This window comes from Lontra canadensis, unplaced genomic scaffold, assembly GCF_010015895.1.
Source record: "Lontra canadensis isolate GAN:19392208 unplaced genomic scaffold, GSC_riverotter_1.0 scaffold39, whole genome shotgun sequence".
NCBI lineage: Eukaryota > Metazoa > Chordata > Mammalia > Carnivora > Mustelidae > Lontra > Lontra canadensis.
The window spans coordinates 546,945-566,107 of NW_022631033.1; the positions used below are offsets into that span (position 1 = coordinate 546,945).

Here is a 19,163-nt window from a genome sequence, read left to right on the forward strand (position 1 = left end):
GGGGAACAGAGTCGCCACAGTCCTTGAGGTCTGGGACTGAGTTACATGAAAAAGACAACAGTAGAAGAAGAAGAATTGTTAGGGTACACAGAATTAATGACTAATCACCTTTTTTTTTTTTTTTTTACAAATCATGTTTTTATAGTCCTCTATGCTTTGCTATTAACTGCAGTTTCTCAGAGAGCTAGTTTTCTTCTAAGTTGCTAAGATGTGGCACTATCTGAAGTCATTTTTCATGTCAAGATGTTTCAGTAGCTCTTAAACTGGTGTTGGGAAACAGCAGTTCTGTTGACATTCAACCAAGTGATAGCATCTCTTATCTGTAGAAATCAGATTAATTTTGTTACCATGTACAACTGTTGAAGTTCCATAAAAATCTTCATTTTAAATGATTTGCCAGATTTTAAAAACAAAGTTAATTTTTATTCTAGGTTTTTATCGTGAGAAATGGATCTATGTCCATAAAGAAAGCACGAGAGAAGTAAGTATTCCATTATAAATAAGAGCGTATTTGGTGTTTTCTGTTGAATACGTAATGTCCTATTAAATAAATTCTCTCTTTTGCAGTATGAGATCTCTGGCTCACATTCTAGCAGATGAAAACCTAGGATCTTTGAAGCGGTGGTTCGTGTGTGCATGTGTGTGCACGCACGTGTGTGTACCTGTGTGCACGCGCACGTGCGGTGTGTGGTTAGTGCCCCCGCCACAGATCTGCGTCAACCGGAGGGCTGTTTCAGAGCAAGGATGGACCCTTAGACGGTGTGACATTTTCTCACTACCTCTCCCCCAGAAGCTGCTGGTGTGGGCTCAGGTGCTGCTGGCATGTGTGTCCTTGCTCTCGTGTGTTATGGGCAGTGAGAACAGGGGTGGCCCCCATCTAGAACCGGTGTGACACTGGGGTGAAGGCCGAACCTGTCCAGACCAGTGGGAGCCCGTCCTGCTCCTGTCTTTTGCCACGCTGGCTGCAGCCTTTCACTTTGACTCTGCCTCCTTCTCTCCTCAGTACCCACGGACGCCTCCTCCCTTTCGCAGCCTGAGAAGCTCTTCCTTTGCCTTACTTGGTAGCAGCGGGGGAGCACAGTTGAGGAAGTAGTTGTTTAGTGTAGGGGTAGGATGTCCAGAAGTGTTAATGATGGTTGTTCTGATGTGGCCCCACTTCCCAGAAGCTTAGGGGCCAGCTTCTGAGCCGGAAGACTGATACTGCTGGTTGGTGGTGAGGACTGCTGTGGGTTTGAGCTCGCTCTCGGCTTACACACACGCTCATGAGACCCGTCAGAGGAGCGCTTGGCGGAATCTGAGTGGCTGCCGCTCATGCCTGTGTCATACTTGATCTGCTCTGTGTTACCACACCCGACTACAGAGCAGAGCCCCAGTCAGGACAGCGTGAGCAGCAAAGGGAAATTTCTTGTGAGTCTGCAGAGGTGTTGCGTGGGCCTGGGGCAGGGACACAGCCAGGTTTCTTACCCTTGGCTGCATCTCTGGGCTGAGTACCTGATACGGACCAGGTACTGTTGCCGCTTGTCTGCGTGGCCCACTGGGGCTGCCCCACAGCCTCTGAGCTTCCACGTGTGGCACCAGGCCCCCCAAACGCAGGCGGGCTCGTGTGGCCCAAACAAGTGTTTCACAGTCTGTTAATTAGATTTAATTCCCTCCAAAAAGAGACCGCTGTGGCATGGGTGGCCGCCTGAAAAGGAGTCTGTGTCTATACGAGCATTTATAGTTCCATTCATTGAGGAGTAGAAATGTCAGCAGTGATGGACTTCAGATTATAATCTATAATTCACCTTTGTTTCCTGCGCAGCTCCCAGGAAAATAGTCTGCACATAGTAGATACTCATTAATAACGTGTATTGTTTTAAAAACATGTGTTTTGTTGGTTTTTGCACACATTAGGATCATTCTTGGGATTTGGGCACAAAACCCAATCAGCTTTCACAGGGCGTCTTTGGTCTGAGACTCAGGCGTGCACTCCAGCTGCTTCGCTAGCACCTATCCCACCCTCCGTTAGAGAGGCAAGGGGTCATCTGTCACCTCGTGTTTCTAGGACTGTCATGAGTTCATCTAATCCCACAACCATGACTTGCAAATCTCTATATACTCTCAGGATTTCAAATGCAGAGGCTCGAGTTTGGAATGACTCCTGACACCCAGTGTACAGCTCTGTGCAAACCAGTGTAGACCATAGGGCCCGTCGTGAAGGACACACAGCTGAAAAAGATGGCAGGGTTTTCAGTACCGATGACACGTTCTCTGTGTCCATCTGTTCCCTTGGCTTTTGGGTCCTGTGGGTCTGGTTACCAGCTCCTGGTATCACTGCCAGGTGTTTTCTGCTCCCCACCTGGACCCTGCACGTAGTCACCCCCCAGCCCTGGGCCTCAGGCCTTGGCCCGGTGTGCAGGGTGCCTTCCAGACCCATGGGGAGCCCTCTAGACCCGTGGGGCAAGGGGTTCCCTGCAGAGGCCATGGGCGTTTCTGCGTGTGTGTCTGTAGCAAACCCATCTTCACAGTGGCCGGGCAGATGGCCTGTGCATCTGTAGGAGCTTAGCCTAGAACACACCCCATTGTGATTGAAGTTCCCCAGCTTGTCTGACAAGAGAAATCGACAGGATCGCTACCAAGTGTTTGTCTTTGTCCTTGTGTCCGTAGTGGTGTAAGAATGGCGGAGCGGAGCGTCTTAGTTACACGTGACATATTCAGCGTTGCTGTTTCTGCTCCGGCTAAGTGTGGAATGAATCATAAGAACAAACGCCCTTTCCCAGAATTGAACAAAATTTGCGCAGACAGATCACATTAACGGTCACTCCATTTTGACGAAGTGAGTAATCACGGATCTCAACTGCTGTCTGTGTTTGCAGAGACACGGCTACTGTACTCTGGGCGAGGCTTTCAACCGCTTAGACTTCTCGAGTGCGATTCAGGACATTCGGAGATTCACTTACGTGGTCAAAGTAAGTCTTCAGTCAGAGCCGCTCCAGGACACTTGAGGGGCTGGGGTTCGCAGGTGACACGTGCACATATTTGAGACGCTTCTGGTGTTGGTGCAAAGTTGTGCCTGTTTGAGAGCAGAGCACGAGGAGCCAGCTCAGGAGGAAACAAATGTGGGCGTCCCCCCCAGCGGCGCCCCTCGTGCCACGCGCTTTCTCCCGGGGCCGCCTCACGTTGCCCGTTTCACCCAGCCGCACCTCAGGTGCATTGCCGTGGGAGACCGGGGGCGAGCGCCGGTCTTCCCGAGACTCCCGCCCGATCACGCACCCATTCTACTCCGTGTCGCTCACAGGCGTGCGCGGCCTCAGGGACCGCGGCGAGCTGACAGGAGAGAAGACCGCCTCTCTGAGGAAGCCTGGATGCACTGCCATCTGTTTGTACACAACATTTCTGTCTCGGCTCAGAAAGAACGTATATCCTGTGCAATGTGTATTATAGGCGAAGTGTAAACGATGGTTCCTGATGCTGCTATTTTCGGGTTTAATAGGACTGTGAGACATTAGAAATAGTTTCCTTGTAATGGTTTCCAGGAAATTAAAAGTGTTAGTGATGGGACAGAAATATTGGGGGTTAAATCACGTTACACCTGAGGTAATAGCATCTGTTTGGTTTGGCCCCGGTCGGAGTTTGCCAGGGCGTCGTCGGTGCCCCTCTGCTGCCGCGTGCTATCCGGAGTCCCGCGCACCAGGCCCCGCGGGCTGTATCCGGGTGCATGCCCTGGCCAGCGGGCCACCTCGCCTCTTCTCTGGTGAGGCCCCGCGGCTGCGCTCAGATGGGTCAGAGTGTGGCGAGTGTGGTGGCCGGGAGCTGTGCGTGAGCGTGGAGGTCTCTGTTCGGTGAGGATTTCTCCGCGCACCACCCGTGAGCACAGGCCATCCTGAGCTGTCCCTGGCTGCTCCTGAGTGCCTCCCCGTCCAGGGGAGGGCGTCCTCGCTGGGGCGGAGCTGGGAGCTCCACAAGGGTGCAGGCGCTGAGCTCTGACGAGGTGGGTCCCTGGGCCAGAGTCCGTCCTTCCAGCCGCCCGAACCTGCCCACGGTTTGTTGTTCCTTCCACGTGCCTCACTCCTCCCGCGGAAGAGCCTTTCCTCACAAGCCTCTCCTCTTTTTGAAAATGAAAATACCTGCGTTAGCCTCTTGCCACCAGTAACGGCTGTGAAACTACGTTTCCTCTGCTGGTTGTTTTCTGATACATAAACAACATGCAAGTGTAGAGTTAGAGTGTGCCGTGTGCATTGCCCCCCGAACGGGCCCTGGGCCCTCCTGGAGCACTGCGGTCTCTGCGCCGTCCCCCGGAGATGGGGTGCAAGGAGCCCGGGGCCTGCGGAGGCGCCGAGGCCACGTGCGTGAGGCTTGACCCGCTCAGTCGCTGCCCAGCGGGAATCCTCGCCTCTCACCCCCCAGCCCTGCCCCTTCGCACCCCCTTCAGAGGCAGCAGGGCTGCCTTCCAAAGGCCACTTGCTGTGTCTGCCTTCTGCGAAAAGCGAAGACGGAAGGCAGCTGTCCGCCACGCTCTGAGTCCGCACGCTGCCGCAGACACACCTGCGCTGTCCCGTCCCCGGCCCGCGCTCTGGCACCTTCTCCGCCCACGCCGGCTCTCCGGCTCTCCCCCAGGGGCGTTCTGTGCTCTCACCTCCGGGTTTGCTTGGGACCCCCGGGACACCCCACTCAGCTCACTGCCACTTCCTCCACGGAGAGGCGGGCCCTGGGCGTGCTTGGCGCTGCGCGTGCCTTGTTGCACTGTGGGGTGCGTGCTCCGGAGCCCGCTGGGGGCGGATGCGGGTTGTCGTGATGCTTAACGGGTCTACGGCAGCTCGTCTCGTGTCCGCAGCTGAGGCGCTCGTCCTGCGGGTGACACGGACTCGTCTGTGCCTGTTGATGTTGGGACACAGAGAAACGAGATGGGAGGCGGTGTGTGTCCGACATCCTCAGTCATTTCCTTATGTTTCTCAAGGCGTTCGGTGATGGTTTCCTTGAGGATTTGTGTGGAAGAAATTAACAATATGTACTTGTCACTATGAAAATATGATATGAGATGTTCTTGTTCCCCCGATGTTAGCAGTTTAAATGGACACTAATCAATGATTACAACATGTTTTCTGAATAAAAATTAGTATTATTTTAGCATCCAAGTACAAATTATCTCGGTTGCCCAAGTAAAGGTAAGCATTTTGGAGTGAGGTGTGGTCCTCATTCTCACCGTGTTAGGAGTGGAAATCTGAGGTCTTCTGAAAACAAATCCAGACTAAGTTGTCTCCCCCACAGTCCTGTATGCAACAGGAGAAGCCATTCTTGGGATTACCTGTTAGTGTTTATGACATTTTCATACTAGATTACTTTAGTAATTTTAATAATTTTAATAATGCGGGGCTCGATCCCAGGAACCTGGGATCATGACCTGAGCCGAAGGCAGAGGCTTAACCCACTGAGCCACCCAGGCGCCCCACCTATTTGTATTTCTGTGGGGACGCACAGAATTTTAAGTCCCGGGTAGGACCCTGCCATGTGTTCTGTGATACCGGGAACACGGCCGGGACTCCTCCAGACAAGTGCGTTCGTCCTTATGTCCTGCGTCTCCCCAGATGCCCACTGTTCGTCTTCTGGGGTGGCAGGGCCTGTTCTTCACTCTCATTCCCTGGGAGCCTGTAACCGAGCATGTCTTACGTACGGACAGTCGGTTTACCTAAGCTTTATTAAAACCCTCGTAGGAACACCTGCTTTCCTCTGTGATGGTAACTTTCCTATTCAGCTTGCTCTTCCGGTTCACGTTAGCCCGTGGTTGCCAGCGTAAGAGGCCGTGTCCCCCAGCGTGGGAAGCCGCTCCCTCGCCCACCTGTCGGAATGCGGTGGACACTTGCACGGTGTCGAGTGCAGGGTCCCGTACTGGATTCTCTCCGGTTCTGTGAAACAGGGGTGCGCCCTCCATGATTCAGCCGCAGACACACTCAGCAGTGTAGCAGACATTCGTGACCTGCTTGGGGAACAGGTGTGGCAGGGGATGGGACAGTCTGTGCGACTTTCTAGGCCCCGACTCCTCCTGGGCTCCTGTGAGAGGAGTTCGTTAATCCCTCCACCGCCCTGGGGGTGAGCCAGTCCTCACTGAGTGGCCGTGTTTGCACGTGGCTGAGAGGTGGGTCGTGGGAGACTCCTGTTGAGGCAAGGTGGTGTCTCACGGGACTGCGTGTTCCCAGGCACCAGTGTTCCACTGGGCGAGTGGGGTTTTCGAAAAGTGCAGTCTTCTGAAAGCGTATTTTAGCAGCTTCCTGGCTTGGAAGAACGTTAAATGGTGGAAACCAGATTTCCCTAAGAGATGTTGAGTAACTGACTAGGAGAATAGAGTAGGTCAGGATTGAGCCGCTCTGGCCCCACCTTCCCCCCAGGAAAGATGCAGGGTGAACGGCCAGGGGGGCCGGACCCCTGGGATGCCCCAAAAGGCCCACGTCTTGCCTACAGTTCACACATGAAAAGTTCAGAGTTTGGGGGTTTCACGTAGTCCTTTACTACTGGGTACTTTGTTCTGCCCATGCCATGTAACTGCTGCATTCGAATCAATTTTATATGTTCCTACAAAATACTTCTAAGTAATGAATCTGTGGGGTTCAATAGCAGTCCCTAAAAGTCTTATGTCCACATGAAGTGTTAAAATGAGAAGCTGGGGTGGCGGGGGGAAGGGCCTCCCCAGGAGCCTGGGTAAGGCAGGCCCTGGAGATCCCAGGTGGCTGCAGGGCTTGGTTCCCAGCTTCTGGAGTGGAGCGAATGCGTGTCCCGTGTCCCCAGCACCCCGTGCCTGCCGCATTGCCCCAGCAGCTGGGCGACGCTCTGGCAGGAGGCTGGTGGCACCGAGGGCTGTTTCACTCGTGGACACAGCACCCACGTTTTGTGCATGTCCCGTCTTCTCTGAGGGCCAGGGCACAGTTGTTCACAGATGTTTTGAAGGAGGATGGTTTCAGCTGTGGAAGCCTTGGGATGCCCTCCTGAGTGGAAGGTGCAGTCCACGTCCACGGGGATGGCAGGTTCATGGCCGTGTTCAGTGATGGAGACCTTGCTGCTCTTAGTTTTAGGAACTTTCCTTCTCAAGGGGAACAAGTGACCTTCCTAAATGTGTCCTGTGACATCTTGAAGTGGTGGCCTTTCGAGCTCAGTGAAAAGGCCTCTGAGGTTCCCAGTAGTGTGGAGTCACCCCTTTACAGGTCGCAGGTGCATGATGGCCGTGTAGGAAGCCCGCTGCCCCCAAGCACCGCAGCCAGTCCAGCAGCTCACCGGGCGCGTGTTCTTCCCAGAGTGAGCAAGCAAGGGGGCCCAGGGAGCCACCGTGGACATGTATTGTTGGATGACTCAGGCCAGTGATTTCCTACCGCTGTGAAATACACACCACAAGTTCTGCTGAAGGTACAAACCGACTTGTAGGGCACTCTGAAATAATTAATTTATTACTGGTTGTTTTACCGAGTCCACAGTTCCTTCTCTTTTCAAGAAAACTAGGTGTTTAGAAATGGAGAAAGTTATAATACATTATATGTTGATAAAAAAATTAAAAAATTTTTAAAAATGGAGAAGGTTCGTTCTGTATTTTAAAATGTACATCCTTCACAAAAAGATGTCTTCTCTGTTCCTTAGCACAAAAAATGCATTTTTCTTAAATCTTCCTTGTTGTCAGTTCAAGAATTGGCGGTAGGCTACTACACCTGCTGTTTGCTAAATCTTCTCCCCAGAAATTTGTTGGGTTACAGCATACTAGTGAGATCTGTTGATTCCCTAAGAACAAGACGCGTTAAAGATTAAGGACCAAGAAATATGTGTGGGGCCTCACGCAGATGCTTGTTTCCTTTAGCAGAGAATGTATTTACTCTCCTGGGATAGTATCAGGAGCGTGTGTACGTCTAGCATGCGACTGGACAGGTAGGGCGTTCCCAACGACGTGTCGGCGGACGTGCCATCTGTGGACATCTTTGTGGCCTGATTTCCTTCCTCGGAGGTTGACGCTTACCCGATTTTCCTGTTTACAGTTCTGTCACCTTTGGAAGATAGTTTTATGATTTGTGTCTTTTGTTTAAAATTGTATAGTAGTAAAATTGTATCCTATGTAATTCAGAGAAACTCGTATTTCTCATTCAGTATTATCAGAGACGCCAGTTTCCCGTCGAAGGAGACACTCTTCAACTAACTTGAGACTTTGACCTCAGTAAGATTAAATTAGATGCTGTAGCTCTGACGTTTTTAAGTGATACAGCATAAACTGATGGTCATGGTAGATGGGATGTCCCGGTGTGGGGCGTACTGGAAGTGTGGGCTTTGTCCTTCAGAGAGCGGGTCAGCAGAAGCCCGTCGTCCAGAAGCCTGAAACATCCCTCTTGTGGGTCTGCAGGGACCTGGCCCACCTTTAACAGGCCGCACGCCGGTGCTGTCAGCAAGACCACCCGCGTGATGAGTAGACCCACCAAGGGGTCCTGTAACCCGCGTAAAATTGTAAATTGGGTTACAGTATAATTCAAAGGAAATGGCAGTCCTTCCTTCTGCCCCTTCTAGAAGTCTGTGAATAAGACGAGAGTCCTTGGGAAAGGGGAAAAAAGGGACAAAGCAAGAAGTGGGAGTCCCGACTCACAAATCATCTACTCAAGGTGATCCCCAAATGGGAGGCTTATTTCCAGTGCATCCTGTGTCATTGTGATGCCTGTTGGCCTCTGAGCACAGGGACAGGGTCCTGGGCCCCGAAGTCTCCTGGGAACCCAGCCCAGACTGCAGGGTCCACGGTCAGGGTCACAGGCTCAGGACAGCTGGTTAGAATGCTCTGCATTACAGAGTTTCAGTTACATTCCTTTTTTGTTAAATGTGTGAGATTGAGAAGACTTTTAAAAATCACACTTACATGACTGAAGGTTGAAGCTGGCAGGTGGGGGCAATACATGGGTGATAAGATGAGGGGCCGGGAGCAGGACTGGGCCTGTCTCCAGCATGTCCAGTTTGACATGACCAGAGCTGTGGTCGCCTGCGCCCTGCAGTGTGTGCGTCTGCAGTCACTGCCGCAGAGGAAGAGGACTGCTTACGGAACCATTAGTAGGTGCTTTGTCCCCTCAGGGTCATTATGTGGTCGTCCTACTTGTAACATCTGCTGTCTCCTGTGTCCTTTCTCCCTCTGGAAACCGGCAAGGTGAGCGGGAGGGAAGGTGGAGAGTCCCACGTTCAGGGAAGCAGGAGGCAGGTGCGGTTACCCAGAGCAGCCTGGACTGGGCAGCAGCAGTCTGGGGGGATGAACGGGTGTGCCTCCCTGGGCCAGGGAGGCCTGGCTCTGGGTCCTGCTGGTACGGACAGTGGCTTTCTGGGCAGCGGCATTGGGGTGAGGTGCCTAGGGGGCCCCGCAGAGCAGGTGCAGGAGGGAGGTGGAGCAGAGGCGTGTGAGGGAGCCCGTGACCCCACCACCTGACATCCCGACATCGTGTCAGGAGTGCGGACGGGAAGGCAGACCCCAGCCGGGGCTGCAGGGAATCAGACGTGGGTCCACGTGGGCACAGGGGGGTGCTGCGGGGTGGGTGAGGGGCCCGAGAGGAGCACACACTGGGACACAGGGCAAGGGACGGCGGGGGCAGGGGTAGGCGGATGAGGAAGGACAACACGGGGTGAGTGTGAAGGGGAGACAGAAGGTCCTCCCAGCTGTCGAGGCCACGGGAGAAGGCCCGGTGGTCAGAACGTGAAGGGAACACTAAGGGAAAGGTTCGTCCAAGGAGAACCTGCCTGAGATGAAAACCTCCTGGAATCTGCCCTTGGAAACTGTGTTCCACCCTCGGAGGTGACGGAATACCACGGACGTGACAGGTGTGGGGTCTCTGGAGAGGACAAGGCGGCGTGGGGGCTTCTGCTTCCAAACTAAGGAACGCACGTCCTTTCCTCCTTCAGCTCCTGCAGCTGATTGCGAAATCCCAGTTAACGTCACTGAGCGGCGTGGCGCAGAAGAACTACTTCAACGTTTTGGACAAAATTGTCCAGAAGGGTAAGAGGTGCCTGACGTGTCTGAGAACAGGAGGAGGTGGGGCTGCCCTCTGTTCCCCAGGACGGGTGACGCCGTCTTATCGGGACAGGCTGCTCCCACGGGACGAGGGAGGGTCCCTGGGTTTCAGAGAAGTCCCTCCTGTCCAGCGGCCAGACGGTCACCTAAGCCGTGCGTCTCCACAAGCAGCGCGGCCGCGTCGTAGTCGCCAAGGCCTCAGGAGAGCCTGTGGCTTTGTGCTTCAGTCTGTCTTGGTCAATTCTTGGCCGACAGTAAGAGGGACCTGAGATGCCCCACCGTGAGTTTACGCGTGTGAGTGTATTGACACTCGCGTGTGTAAGGAGAACAGACACGGCTAATTCTAAAGCTGAAATCGCACACACCCCCAGAATCATGCTGTCCAGCAATATTTGATGTTCTTTTAAATTCGTCCTACTGGCAGGGTCTCAAAAATGACGCCAGTTTGGGGTTGCACTGACGGTAGATCGTTGTTTTCATTGTGGTAAAACACACGCACTCCGAGTTTACCATCTTAACCGTCTTCAGGCACACGGTGGGGTTGTGTGAAGCATGTTCTCCACCAGCTGCCAGAACATGCCGTGGTCCCGCACGGAGCCCGCCCCTTGGAACCCCAACCCCTCCGCTCTGACGGGAGTCATGCGGGGCCCGTCCCTCAGCGCCAGGCCTCTGGGTTCACACGTTTCCCTTCCTGCAGCGCTTCTGTGCTGCATTCGTCAGTGCCATGGGGACGGGTGGGGCGCCAGGTCTCTGTCACCTTCCCACAGTGTGTGTTGCTGTGTTCCAGTCCTTGACGACCACCAGAACCCCCGGCTCATCAAGGACCTCCTCCAGGACCTGAGCTCCACCCTCTGCATCCTCCTCCGGGGTGTCGGGAAGTCCGTGCTGGTGGGAAACATCAACATCTGGGTCTGCCGTCTGGAGACCGTCCTTCGCTGGCAGGAGCAGCTGCAGGACCTGCAGGTCACTAAGGTACGGGACACGCTGGGTCCCAAGTGCGAAGCCTCACCCCCGCGGGGGCACTGGGGAGACACTGGCTGCTTGCTGGAATCTTCGTTTCCAGGTGCATTGGGGCCAGAGGCCGTGGGGCGGCTTAGACTGCTCGTGGGAAGACAGTGGGGCTGGCCGTCGTGGAGACGGGGACGGGTGACGAGGTGTTGTGGTGATGAGCCTTCCAGGGAAGATGCGGTGTTGGGAACTAAAATAGCTGTCCAGGAGTCATGGCGCCTCATTCTGCCAGCGACCCCCCCCTCCGATGCAGGGTCCGTGCTTGCCCCTGTCCCCGCTGTCCTCTGGGGTCGTGTGTGGTTCTCAGGGGAGGAGGTGGTGCAGGTGGCCAGCGGGGGTCTGTCGTCAGCAAGGGAGCTCGAGGCTGGGAAGTGCGTCATTTAGAGAGAAGTGTGCGTTGAGGAGGGAGAGAAGCTGCAGAGGTGGGCCGGCACACACTCCGGTGGGGAGAGAGCAGAGGCCAGGTCTCTCCTCCTCGCCTTGGCCGGCTCCCGAGACCGAGAAGCCACAGGCTTCCTTTAGGGTCTTCCTGTTGTCGACACCAGCTCGGAGGCAGCACAGACGGAGGGCAGCGGTGGGGACGCCCTCCTGACTGGGGCACAATTGCACACTCAGAGCTGGCTTCCCTGTGGCCTCGTCCCCTGTGGCCCATCAGGGGGTGATGGTGTCGCCTGTGGTCAACGCTGACTCTTTGCGGCATAGATGTGGTCCCATGAGCCCTGGCAGGCAGCTGCACAGCTGCTGCAAAACCAGGGGCAGAGGGCCTTTTGGGGAAGAGAACTGTGTGGCCAGATGGGAGGGAGCCTGGATTCAGGGGGTCACTGTGTGCGGGGAGCCTAGCAGCCCCCGGGGCAGGACAGCCAGGACTGTGCGTGTCTTGGGGTCAGACCAGCTCGTGCCCATGAGGGGACTTGGTGTGTGAGTCCTGGGACCTGAGTCTGGAGTCCAGTCCATGGGGACAGACCCCTTGCAGCTGCTGTCCGCTGGCAGGTGGCAAGAACTCCTCAAGGCAGCAACGGGCAGGCGGCGGGATAGCCCTCTGCGGCCCCTCTCACTCCAGGTCGTCTGTCCTCAACTCCTGGGTACTATAGCCCTGCAAGGCCGTGGAGTGAGGACGGACGTGCTTCCACACGAGTGGGGGTCACTGGGTGGTGCACTGGCAAGACCTCCCAGAGCTGTGTTCCTTTGCACACAGTGACACGGTTATGGGGTTTGCGGTGCACAGTGGCTCAGCCGGGCAGTGGGGGGTTGAGCTGAAGGCCCTGCGCCTCGACGGACTGTCCGGCTAGCTGCTCGTGCCCCTTCCTGTTGGAGTGGTCACAGCCATCTTCGCAGAAACTGCTGGCGTGGTGGCTGTGTCTTGTAAGCAGTCACCATGGGCTGGAGACCGGTTGACGGTACTGGGTTTTGGTGCCTCATGCACCCAGAGTTTTTCCTCCTACCTCATACACCTGGACAAGCCTCAGGGTGCTTGTGAGCTTCTGTCTGACGCAGAAGCTTGTCTCCAAAGAAGGAAGCAAGAAGCAGGCATTTATAGCGAGTCTCGGTAGTTCCTGTCACGGCATGAAGACCTGGTCAGGAATGAGGCACATGAGTGCTGTCTCCGGGGGACCCCGCTGTGCGCCAGCCCGCGAGAGCCTGCGGTCACAGCTGCTCCATGAGCCCCTTGTCACCCGCTCAGCTGTGCAGCCCGTTGGGGGCACACACACACGTGCCCGTGGGCTGGTAGGATCTGAAGTGACAACATGTGACCACGCTGCATGGTGATGTCCCAGGCACCGGGCTGTTCCCCAAAGAGGCAGCCAGTTCCGAGGCCCCCACACCCAGGGGCTGCCCCTGAGACATCCTCAGAGATGAGCCCTGACTTGTCACTCCGCTGTGGGGCACAGGACTCCTCCTCCCAGGTCCCCACACACAAAGGGCCGGGAGAGCATTTCTGGAAAAAGACGGCCACACTGTGGCGGCAAGGACATGGAGAGCGGCACAGCCGGCCTCTCAGCACCTCACCGCAGCCCCGCTCTAGTGTTTCTCTGTGGGTGTGTGCTCTGTGTGGGGCTGCTGGGGCCACTGGAGAAAACAGAAGCCGGAAGGAAGCCAGCCGTCCTTGGGGCTGACCACTGGGGACAAGGACAGTCACCCAGCCACATCAGAAGCGTGTGGCTCTGGCCAGGTGTGCAGGCATCCCTGAGCCGGCAGGACCTTTGCTGTGAGTGGTCAGAGACGTTGCCCCGTCTCCGTGAGAGGTGGCGTGGGTGCGTGTACCCAGCCCAAGGCTGCAACACTCGGCTGCCCACATGTGTGCTCCTCTCCCTCCCGATACCACGACACACGGGTTCTGCACGCTGTGTCACGTCCTTTCTTGGGACATATGCGCAGGCTTGTGGGAAGGAGGGTATGGCTCCTGCGTTTGACAGCAGATCTGACAGCTGGACGGGCCTCCATGGCGATCAGCGGCTTTATTTGCTCCGTCCTCAGACCCCGCCATCTCTCCACCCCATGTCCGTGTCACGTCTGATGAGTGAGTCCTGCACTCGGACAGAGTCTGGAGGAGCCGAGGGCACAGACCAGACTCTGTTCTTTTCCCGCCTCTCCTCCGGGGTCCTCGTGAGGCCAGCCCTCTCTCGACACAGGGGCTCAGGGCTCCCATGGCCAAGTGTGAGGGACGGTGACACTTCAGCTGTGTCTCTTTGGTTGTGTTGTGTTTTGAAGCAGCTGCTGTCGGGACTGCGAGGTGTCCTTGTAGCCTGGTGCTCCCGGGTGTCACACGCAGTGAAGCCCTGTCCGTTTCCACCCCGGCAGGTGAACAACGGCCTCACACTCAGTGACCTCCCTTTGCATATGCTCAACAACATCTTGTACAGATTCTCTGACGGCTGGGACATCGTCACGCTGGGCCAGGTGACACCGACACTGTCCATGCTCAGTGAGGACAGGCGTCTGTGGAAGAAACTCTGTCAGTACCACTTTGCCGAGAAGCAGGTGAGTGTGGTGGCCTCAGGGCCCCATGGTGTGGGACGTGTCCCTTGGAGGGAGGCTGGCCTGCGCCTGTCGCCGTCCCCGGCACCTGCATGTGGCTCTCTGAACCTTCCCGCCCCGCTCGCTGTGCCCGCACACCCAGTCGTGGGGGCCGCTCAGGGCGCGTCTGCGTGTGACCTCCTGGGTGTTCGGTGCATGTACTCGTCACGCGGGGCTCCGTGAGACCCGCACACGCACGGGGGCATCTGTTCCACGCAGGGCGCAGGGCAGGGGCTCCCTGATGCGTTACTTCCCATCAGAGGCGGGTTTGGCTGCTGCCCAGGGGGCGGGTGGGAGGACGGAGTCACAGAGTCGTGGACACATGGCCCAGGGGAGACTGTCCCTCTGAGAGGCTGGGGGGTGGGGTGTCGTTGAGAAAATGGCACCTGTGGCCCTCAGTGTTGTGCACCAGGGTGCAGTGGCCGCCCCCCCACGTCTGGGGTTTTCCGGGCGGATGCCCTGGGGGCAAGTGCGGTCTTGTTTGAGGAGCTCGTTGGAGCCGGGAGGAGCTGCGACCGAGGCGGGAGGAGGGTGTCGGCTGGGAGTGGGGGCGCGGCTGAAGGACCAGGGCGTGGGGCTGGCTGGTGCAGGCGTCCCCAGCGCTGCCCTGTGAGAGGCCCTGTGAGAGGCCCTGGGGGCAACGGGCAGAGCAGTGGCCCGGAGCCAGACGGCGGTGCGGGGGGGGGCCGGGGGGGAGGCCGCCCTGTCTCCCTAGGCAGCCGTCCTCCCTCACGCCCTGCAGCGATTCCTGAGGGACAGACGCCCCGCCCCGAGCCCTGGCCCCACACCAGTTCCTGCTCTACCAAACCTTCCGTCCCTGTGGGCCGCCTGCTCGCCAACCCGGCCACATGGCGTTCCGTGGCTGGTCAGCAGACTGTTCCGTGGACGGACCCCATTTCCGCTGATTGTTCCGCAGCTGGTGGACATCTGGGTTGTTTCTTCCTTGCGGCTTTGATGAATTGTACGGCAGTGAATGCTGGCGGCCATGTTTTCGTGTGGACGTGGGCGTGCGCCTCTGAGTGGGAATCCTGGGTCACGTGGCACCTGTGTTGAAGTTGGCAGGAAGCGCCACGCTGTTGTCCCCCGGGCTGCGTGTCCTACATTGCTGGCCCCTGAGCACATGGGTTCCGGTGTCCCCACACCCGCATGGTGCTCCGGGTTCCTGGGTCAGATTGGTTTTGTGTTTAAAAGATTCTGTGTATCAGAGAGCGAGCAAGCATGAGCAGGGGGCGCAGAAGGAGAAGCAGGCTTCCCGCGGAGCAGGGAGCCCGACGCGGGGCCTGTCTTAGGACCCTGAGATCATGATCTGAGCCGAAGGCAGACGCTTAACGACTGAGCCCCCCAGGCGCTTTTGTTACGGGTTGTTTTTTTTTTTTTTTAATCAAGTGCGAGCTAGCAGGTGTGCAGTGGCACCGTGGGGTCCTTGGTGACATTGGGCACCCAGGCCACCTCTGTGCTGGGTCCTTGGCCCTGTTTTCAGTCAGGTGGTCATTTCCGTATAGAGATGCAGGTGTCAAGACACCACACATGGGACGTGATTTTCCCATAATACAGGTCGTGGGCGTCGCTGCAGACCAGGCTGTTCCCACCTGCCCTGTGCTGTCCCGTGTGCTCATGCCATGGGGCACGGGGTTTGTCCCCTCTGCCTCAGCCCGCGGGGGTCTGAGTCCACGTCCCGGGGCCCCTGGCGTGGCGCTCAGCAGAGTTTGGGGTGTCAGTTCTGCAGGCACCTGATTGTGTCTGAGAAGGGCCACGTGGAGTGGAAGCTGATGTACTTCGCGCTGCAGAAGCACTACCCGCCGCGGGAGCAGTACGGGGACACGCTGCACTTCTGCCGCCACTGCAGCATCCTCTTCTGGAAGGTAAGCGGGGCGGGCGGGGGTCCACGGGCTCGGCTGCGGGAGTGAGGGGAGTGGTGCTGAGAAAGCAAGCTTGATCTCCCCAGATGTCGGGGCGGGGGACAGAGTCACGGACGTGAGCCGGACAGCCTGTGGTTGGAGTCGTAAGTGTCGGGCAGCCACGTGTCTCTCTCTGCTCGGGGGACATGTATCCCCAGGGGCAGCCTGTCCTGGGCGGTGCCACATTCCTGCCAGCCCTCAGCCCGGGAGAAAGGGGCCAAAGCGTCTGGAGCGGGTGTCCCACACTGGGCCTCCAGCCCTGCACCTCTGGCACCCCTGCCAGCGCCTCCTCACGGCTCCCCTCCACGCCAAGCCCCTGCGGCAGGGAGGTCCCAGCCTTTCAGAGGGACACACGGTTTTCTTATTTGATCGAAACTGAACCAGCGACTGCTGACTCACATTTGGAATCGGAGGACCCGGGCGCGCTAGAAGCCCTCCGCCCCGTGGCTCCCTGCCACACACACAGTCTCGGTCTGTCCGCAGTGGGAGGGGAGCCCATGTCCCGGGTCGTTGGCCTTCACCCTGGGATGTGTGCCCATGGTCTCCTTGACCACGAGGAGCGTGCGTCCTGAGCTCTCCCTGCTCCGTGGACGGCGAGTGAGATCCGTGTGTGCACCCCACGTGCGGGGCCCTCGTCCTGCTGGGGGACGGCCGTCAGCTTCTGCCTCGTCAGCAGCATCCCTGCTCCTCGCTTCGCCACACATTTACCTGCAGCTTGTCGGATGGAGCGCGGGGCAGACGCTGCATTGTTGCAAAGGAGACGTCTCTCCGCTCCGAGGACGTCTGTGCTAGTGTCACTTGTGGTTTCCTGTTGCCTGTGGCGAGTCGTGAGTGCAGTCCCGTGGAGTGTTTCCTCTGTTACTGTAACAGAGGGTCCCTGCTGCCCTTTGCACGAGTCACGTGGGATTTTGTTTCCAAGTCACTGACGTCTGTTAGTAGGATTCCCGCCTCGCAGTGAAAACACGGTGCAGGTTCCGTGTTCTGTGGTCACAGCTGTTCTGTAGGACACGGTTCCTCAAGGGCACAGTCTGAGCAGGTGTGTTCTTGCCTCGGCCTGATGGGTGAGGGAGGCACAAGTCCGTCTGTGGGGAAGCCCATGTCCCCAGCCCCAGGGCACGAGGGAGGCTTGTGTGCACCCCACACAGCAGGTGCTCGTGGATGCAGACAGAGGAGCATGGCTCCCTGCGTCCCAGCTTCTGAGGGTCCGGGGCACCGACACAGACCCATAGCAGCGACCTCACGGGGCCGTCGGGGTAGGTCCCTGACGGGGATCTGGTCTGGGCCTCAGGAGGGAGTCACTGTCCCTCCGCGCTTACACAGCCGGCTCTGCTCTCCTCCCGTGGTTCTGCAGCCGGAGCTCTGCGTCGCCAGCTTCCCGAACTGGGGTGAAGCGGCCGGGGCGTTGCTGGGCAGCCAGCCAGAAGGAGTCCTGTTAGAGGCCAGGACCAGGGCTCAGGGCTGGGTCGCCACCAGAGAGCGTGCAGGAACCAGAGTGGACACCGCAGGCCTGGGGCTCCGGGCGGGACCGGGTGGGGTCACGGCAGGTCTGCGCCCATGGGCAGAGCAGACCCTCCAGGTGGCCTGTGCACGGTGCCCGCAGGATGCACGGTGGCGGGCACGCGAGGGGCAGCAGGCGGGAGGCTGGGTAGCGTGTGGGGAGGTCGGCAGCTGCTCAGTGGGGCGCGGACAGAGCACGAGCGAGCAGGAGCGACAGTAAGGTGGGTGGCAGGCATTTGGCAAAGCAGGTGCTGGGCTGCGCGGGAGAGACTAAACGGCTTCCGCAGACACGGCCCAGGCGTCTTCGGTACAAGCCGGGAGACCGCAGCCTCGCACCGCGTGTGCCGTGGGGAGTTCTGCGGTGGGGGCTGCAGCCTGGGCCGCATTCAGCCGAGACCCCGAGGCAAGGGGAGTGTCGGTCCCGGCCTCCGGACGATGGGTCCTACTGGTCGATGCGCTGCCTCCAAGACTGTTCCCACCGCCCACCTCCGTGCCAGCGGCGCCAGCCGTGTCTGCAGATCACCGTCCGCACGGACGCTCGCGCGGCCTGCTCTCTCGCTAACGTCGCTTTCCCTTTCTCTCCCTCCCTTCCCCGCACTCCTCCTGGTGCTTTCTCCACGACCTCAAAGGACTGCCGCCTTGCTTTGTTGTTCAAGGTACCTCCGTGCTAGACCAGGCCTCGTGTCGCGTCCACGCATGCTCCCCGGCCGGCCAGAACTGCCCCCTGAGCCACCTGCGGGATGTCCTTGGGGCCAGTGCGTCAGGGGAAGGCTCAGCCCGAGGGGGACATGGACACATGTCTGTGAGCTTTTATTCAGGCACGGGGCCACATGGCAGGTGCCTCGACCCGGCGTGGCCTCCAGCTCCCCCCGGTCTCTGCTCTCTAGCCTCCTCCTCCTTCCAAGTTTGTCGGTCTGCGGAGCACCTGTTCCTTTAGTCGCTTCTCCTGTGAAACAGGATCCCAGCCTCCCGCTGAGTGCAAGCTCCCCGGGGGGCGTCCTGCCGTTGGAGCGCGCGTTCCGGGGCCAGGCCAGGGAGGCAGAGAACCCCCGGTCCCGGCCCTCTAGCTTGGGCCACCTGCCTCTGCTCACAAACCTCCGTGCCCGTCTGCCCTTGTAACGCGGGTCTGTGTCCTCCACACGGCGCTGGGGCCCGGGTGCTCCGTGGTGACCCCTCTGCCTCCTCCCGCAGGACTCGGGGCACCCCTGCACCGCCGCTGACCCCGACAGCTGCTTCATGCCCGTGTCCCCACAGCACTTCATCGACCTGTTCAAGTTCTGAAGGCGGAAGGGGTTCGCCGTGCTGTGCTGTCACCGGGGAGCGACAAGAGCCTGGAGAACGCGCCTCCCCATCCCTGCACGGACAGGCCACAGGGCGTTGGTTTGTTCTGAAAAGGGGTCAGGGAACCCAAGCAAAATCATTTCACTTTCTCTAAAATCCTCTTCGTTTAAGCCTGTGACGGTTTGCAACGTTATGTGTTTATTAATATGGCTCAGTAAGGTCCTGGGTTAGTAGCACCACGTTCTGTGCCACACTGACACTTACGGCTACCACTGTGCTTGACCGCCAGATCATAGTTTCCTGATTCTGTAGTGATTAGGGGCAGGGACGGAACAATGGGCTGTTGTAAATACGGGGTGCAGAATATTTATTTTTCTTAATATGTATTTTAACTGCACTGGTTGTGTCCAAGTGAGTCCTCACTGATGGAAGTGAGCCAAGGCCAGCGTGTGGTACCGTTGTGTTCGTGGTCAGTCTGTGGT

The 19,163-nt window shown here is 57.8% G+C and overlaps 1 protein-coding gene across 6 annotated transcripts in view; it reads left to right on the forward strand.

Annotated features, from left to right (window-relative positions):
* Positions 1–18,955, forward strand: part of FBXO25 (F-box protein 25) — a 60,830-nt gene extending 41,875 nt beyond the window's left edge. For 4 of the 6 annotated variants that reach the window (XM_032869802.1, XM_032869804.1, XM_032869801.1 and 1 more), the window contains exons 4-11: positions 432–481; positions 2,856–2,948; positions 9,874–9,967; positions 10,770–10,954; positions 13,790–13,969; positions 15,724–15,867; positions 18,030–18,056; positions 18,592–18,955. In XM_032869802.1, coding sequence (XP_032725693.1) covers positions 432–481; positions 2,856–2,948; positions 9,874–9,967; positions 10,770–10,954; positions 13,790–13,969; positions 15,724–15,867; positions 18,030–18,056; positions 18,592–18,681 — 863 coding nt within the window. In that variant the 3' untranslated portion in view covers positions 18,682–18,955. The remainder of the gene's footprint in view (positions 1–431; positions 482–2,855; positions 2,949–9,873; positions 9,968–10,769; positions 10,955–13,789; positions 13,970–15,723; positions 15,868–18,029; positions 18,057–18,591) is intronic. The other 2 variants (XM_032869805.1, XM_032869807.1) reach the window with 2 other exon arrangements.
* The last annotated feature ends 208 nt before the right edge of the window (positions 18,956–19,163 follow it).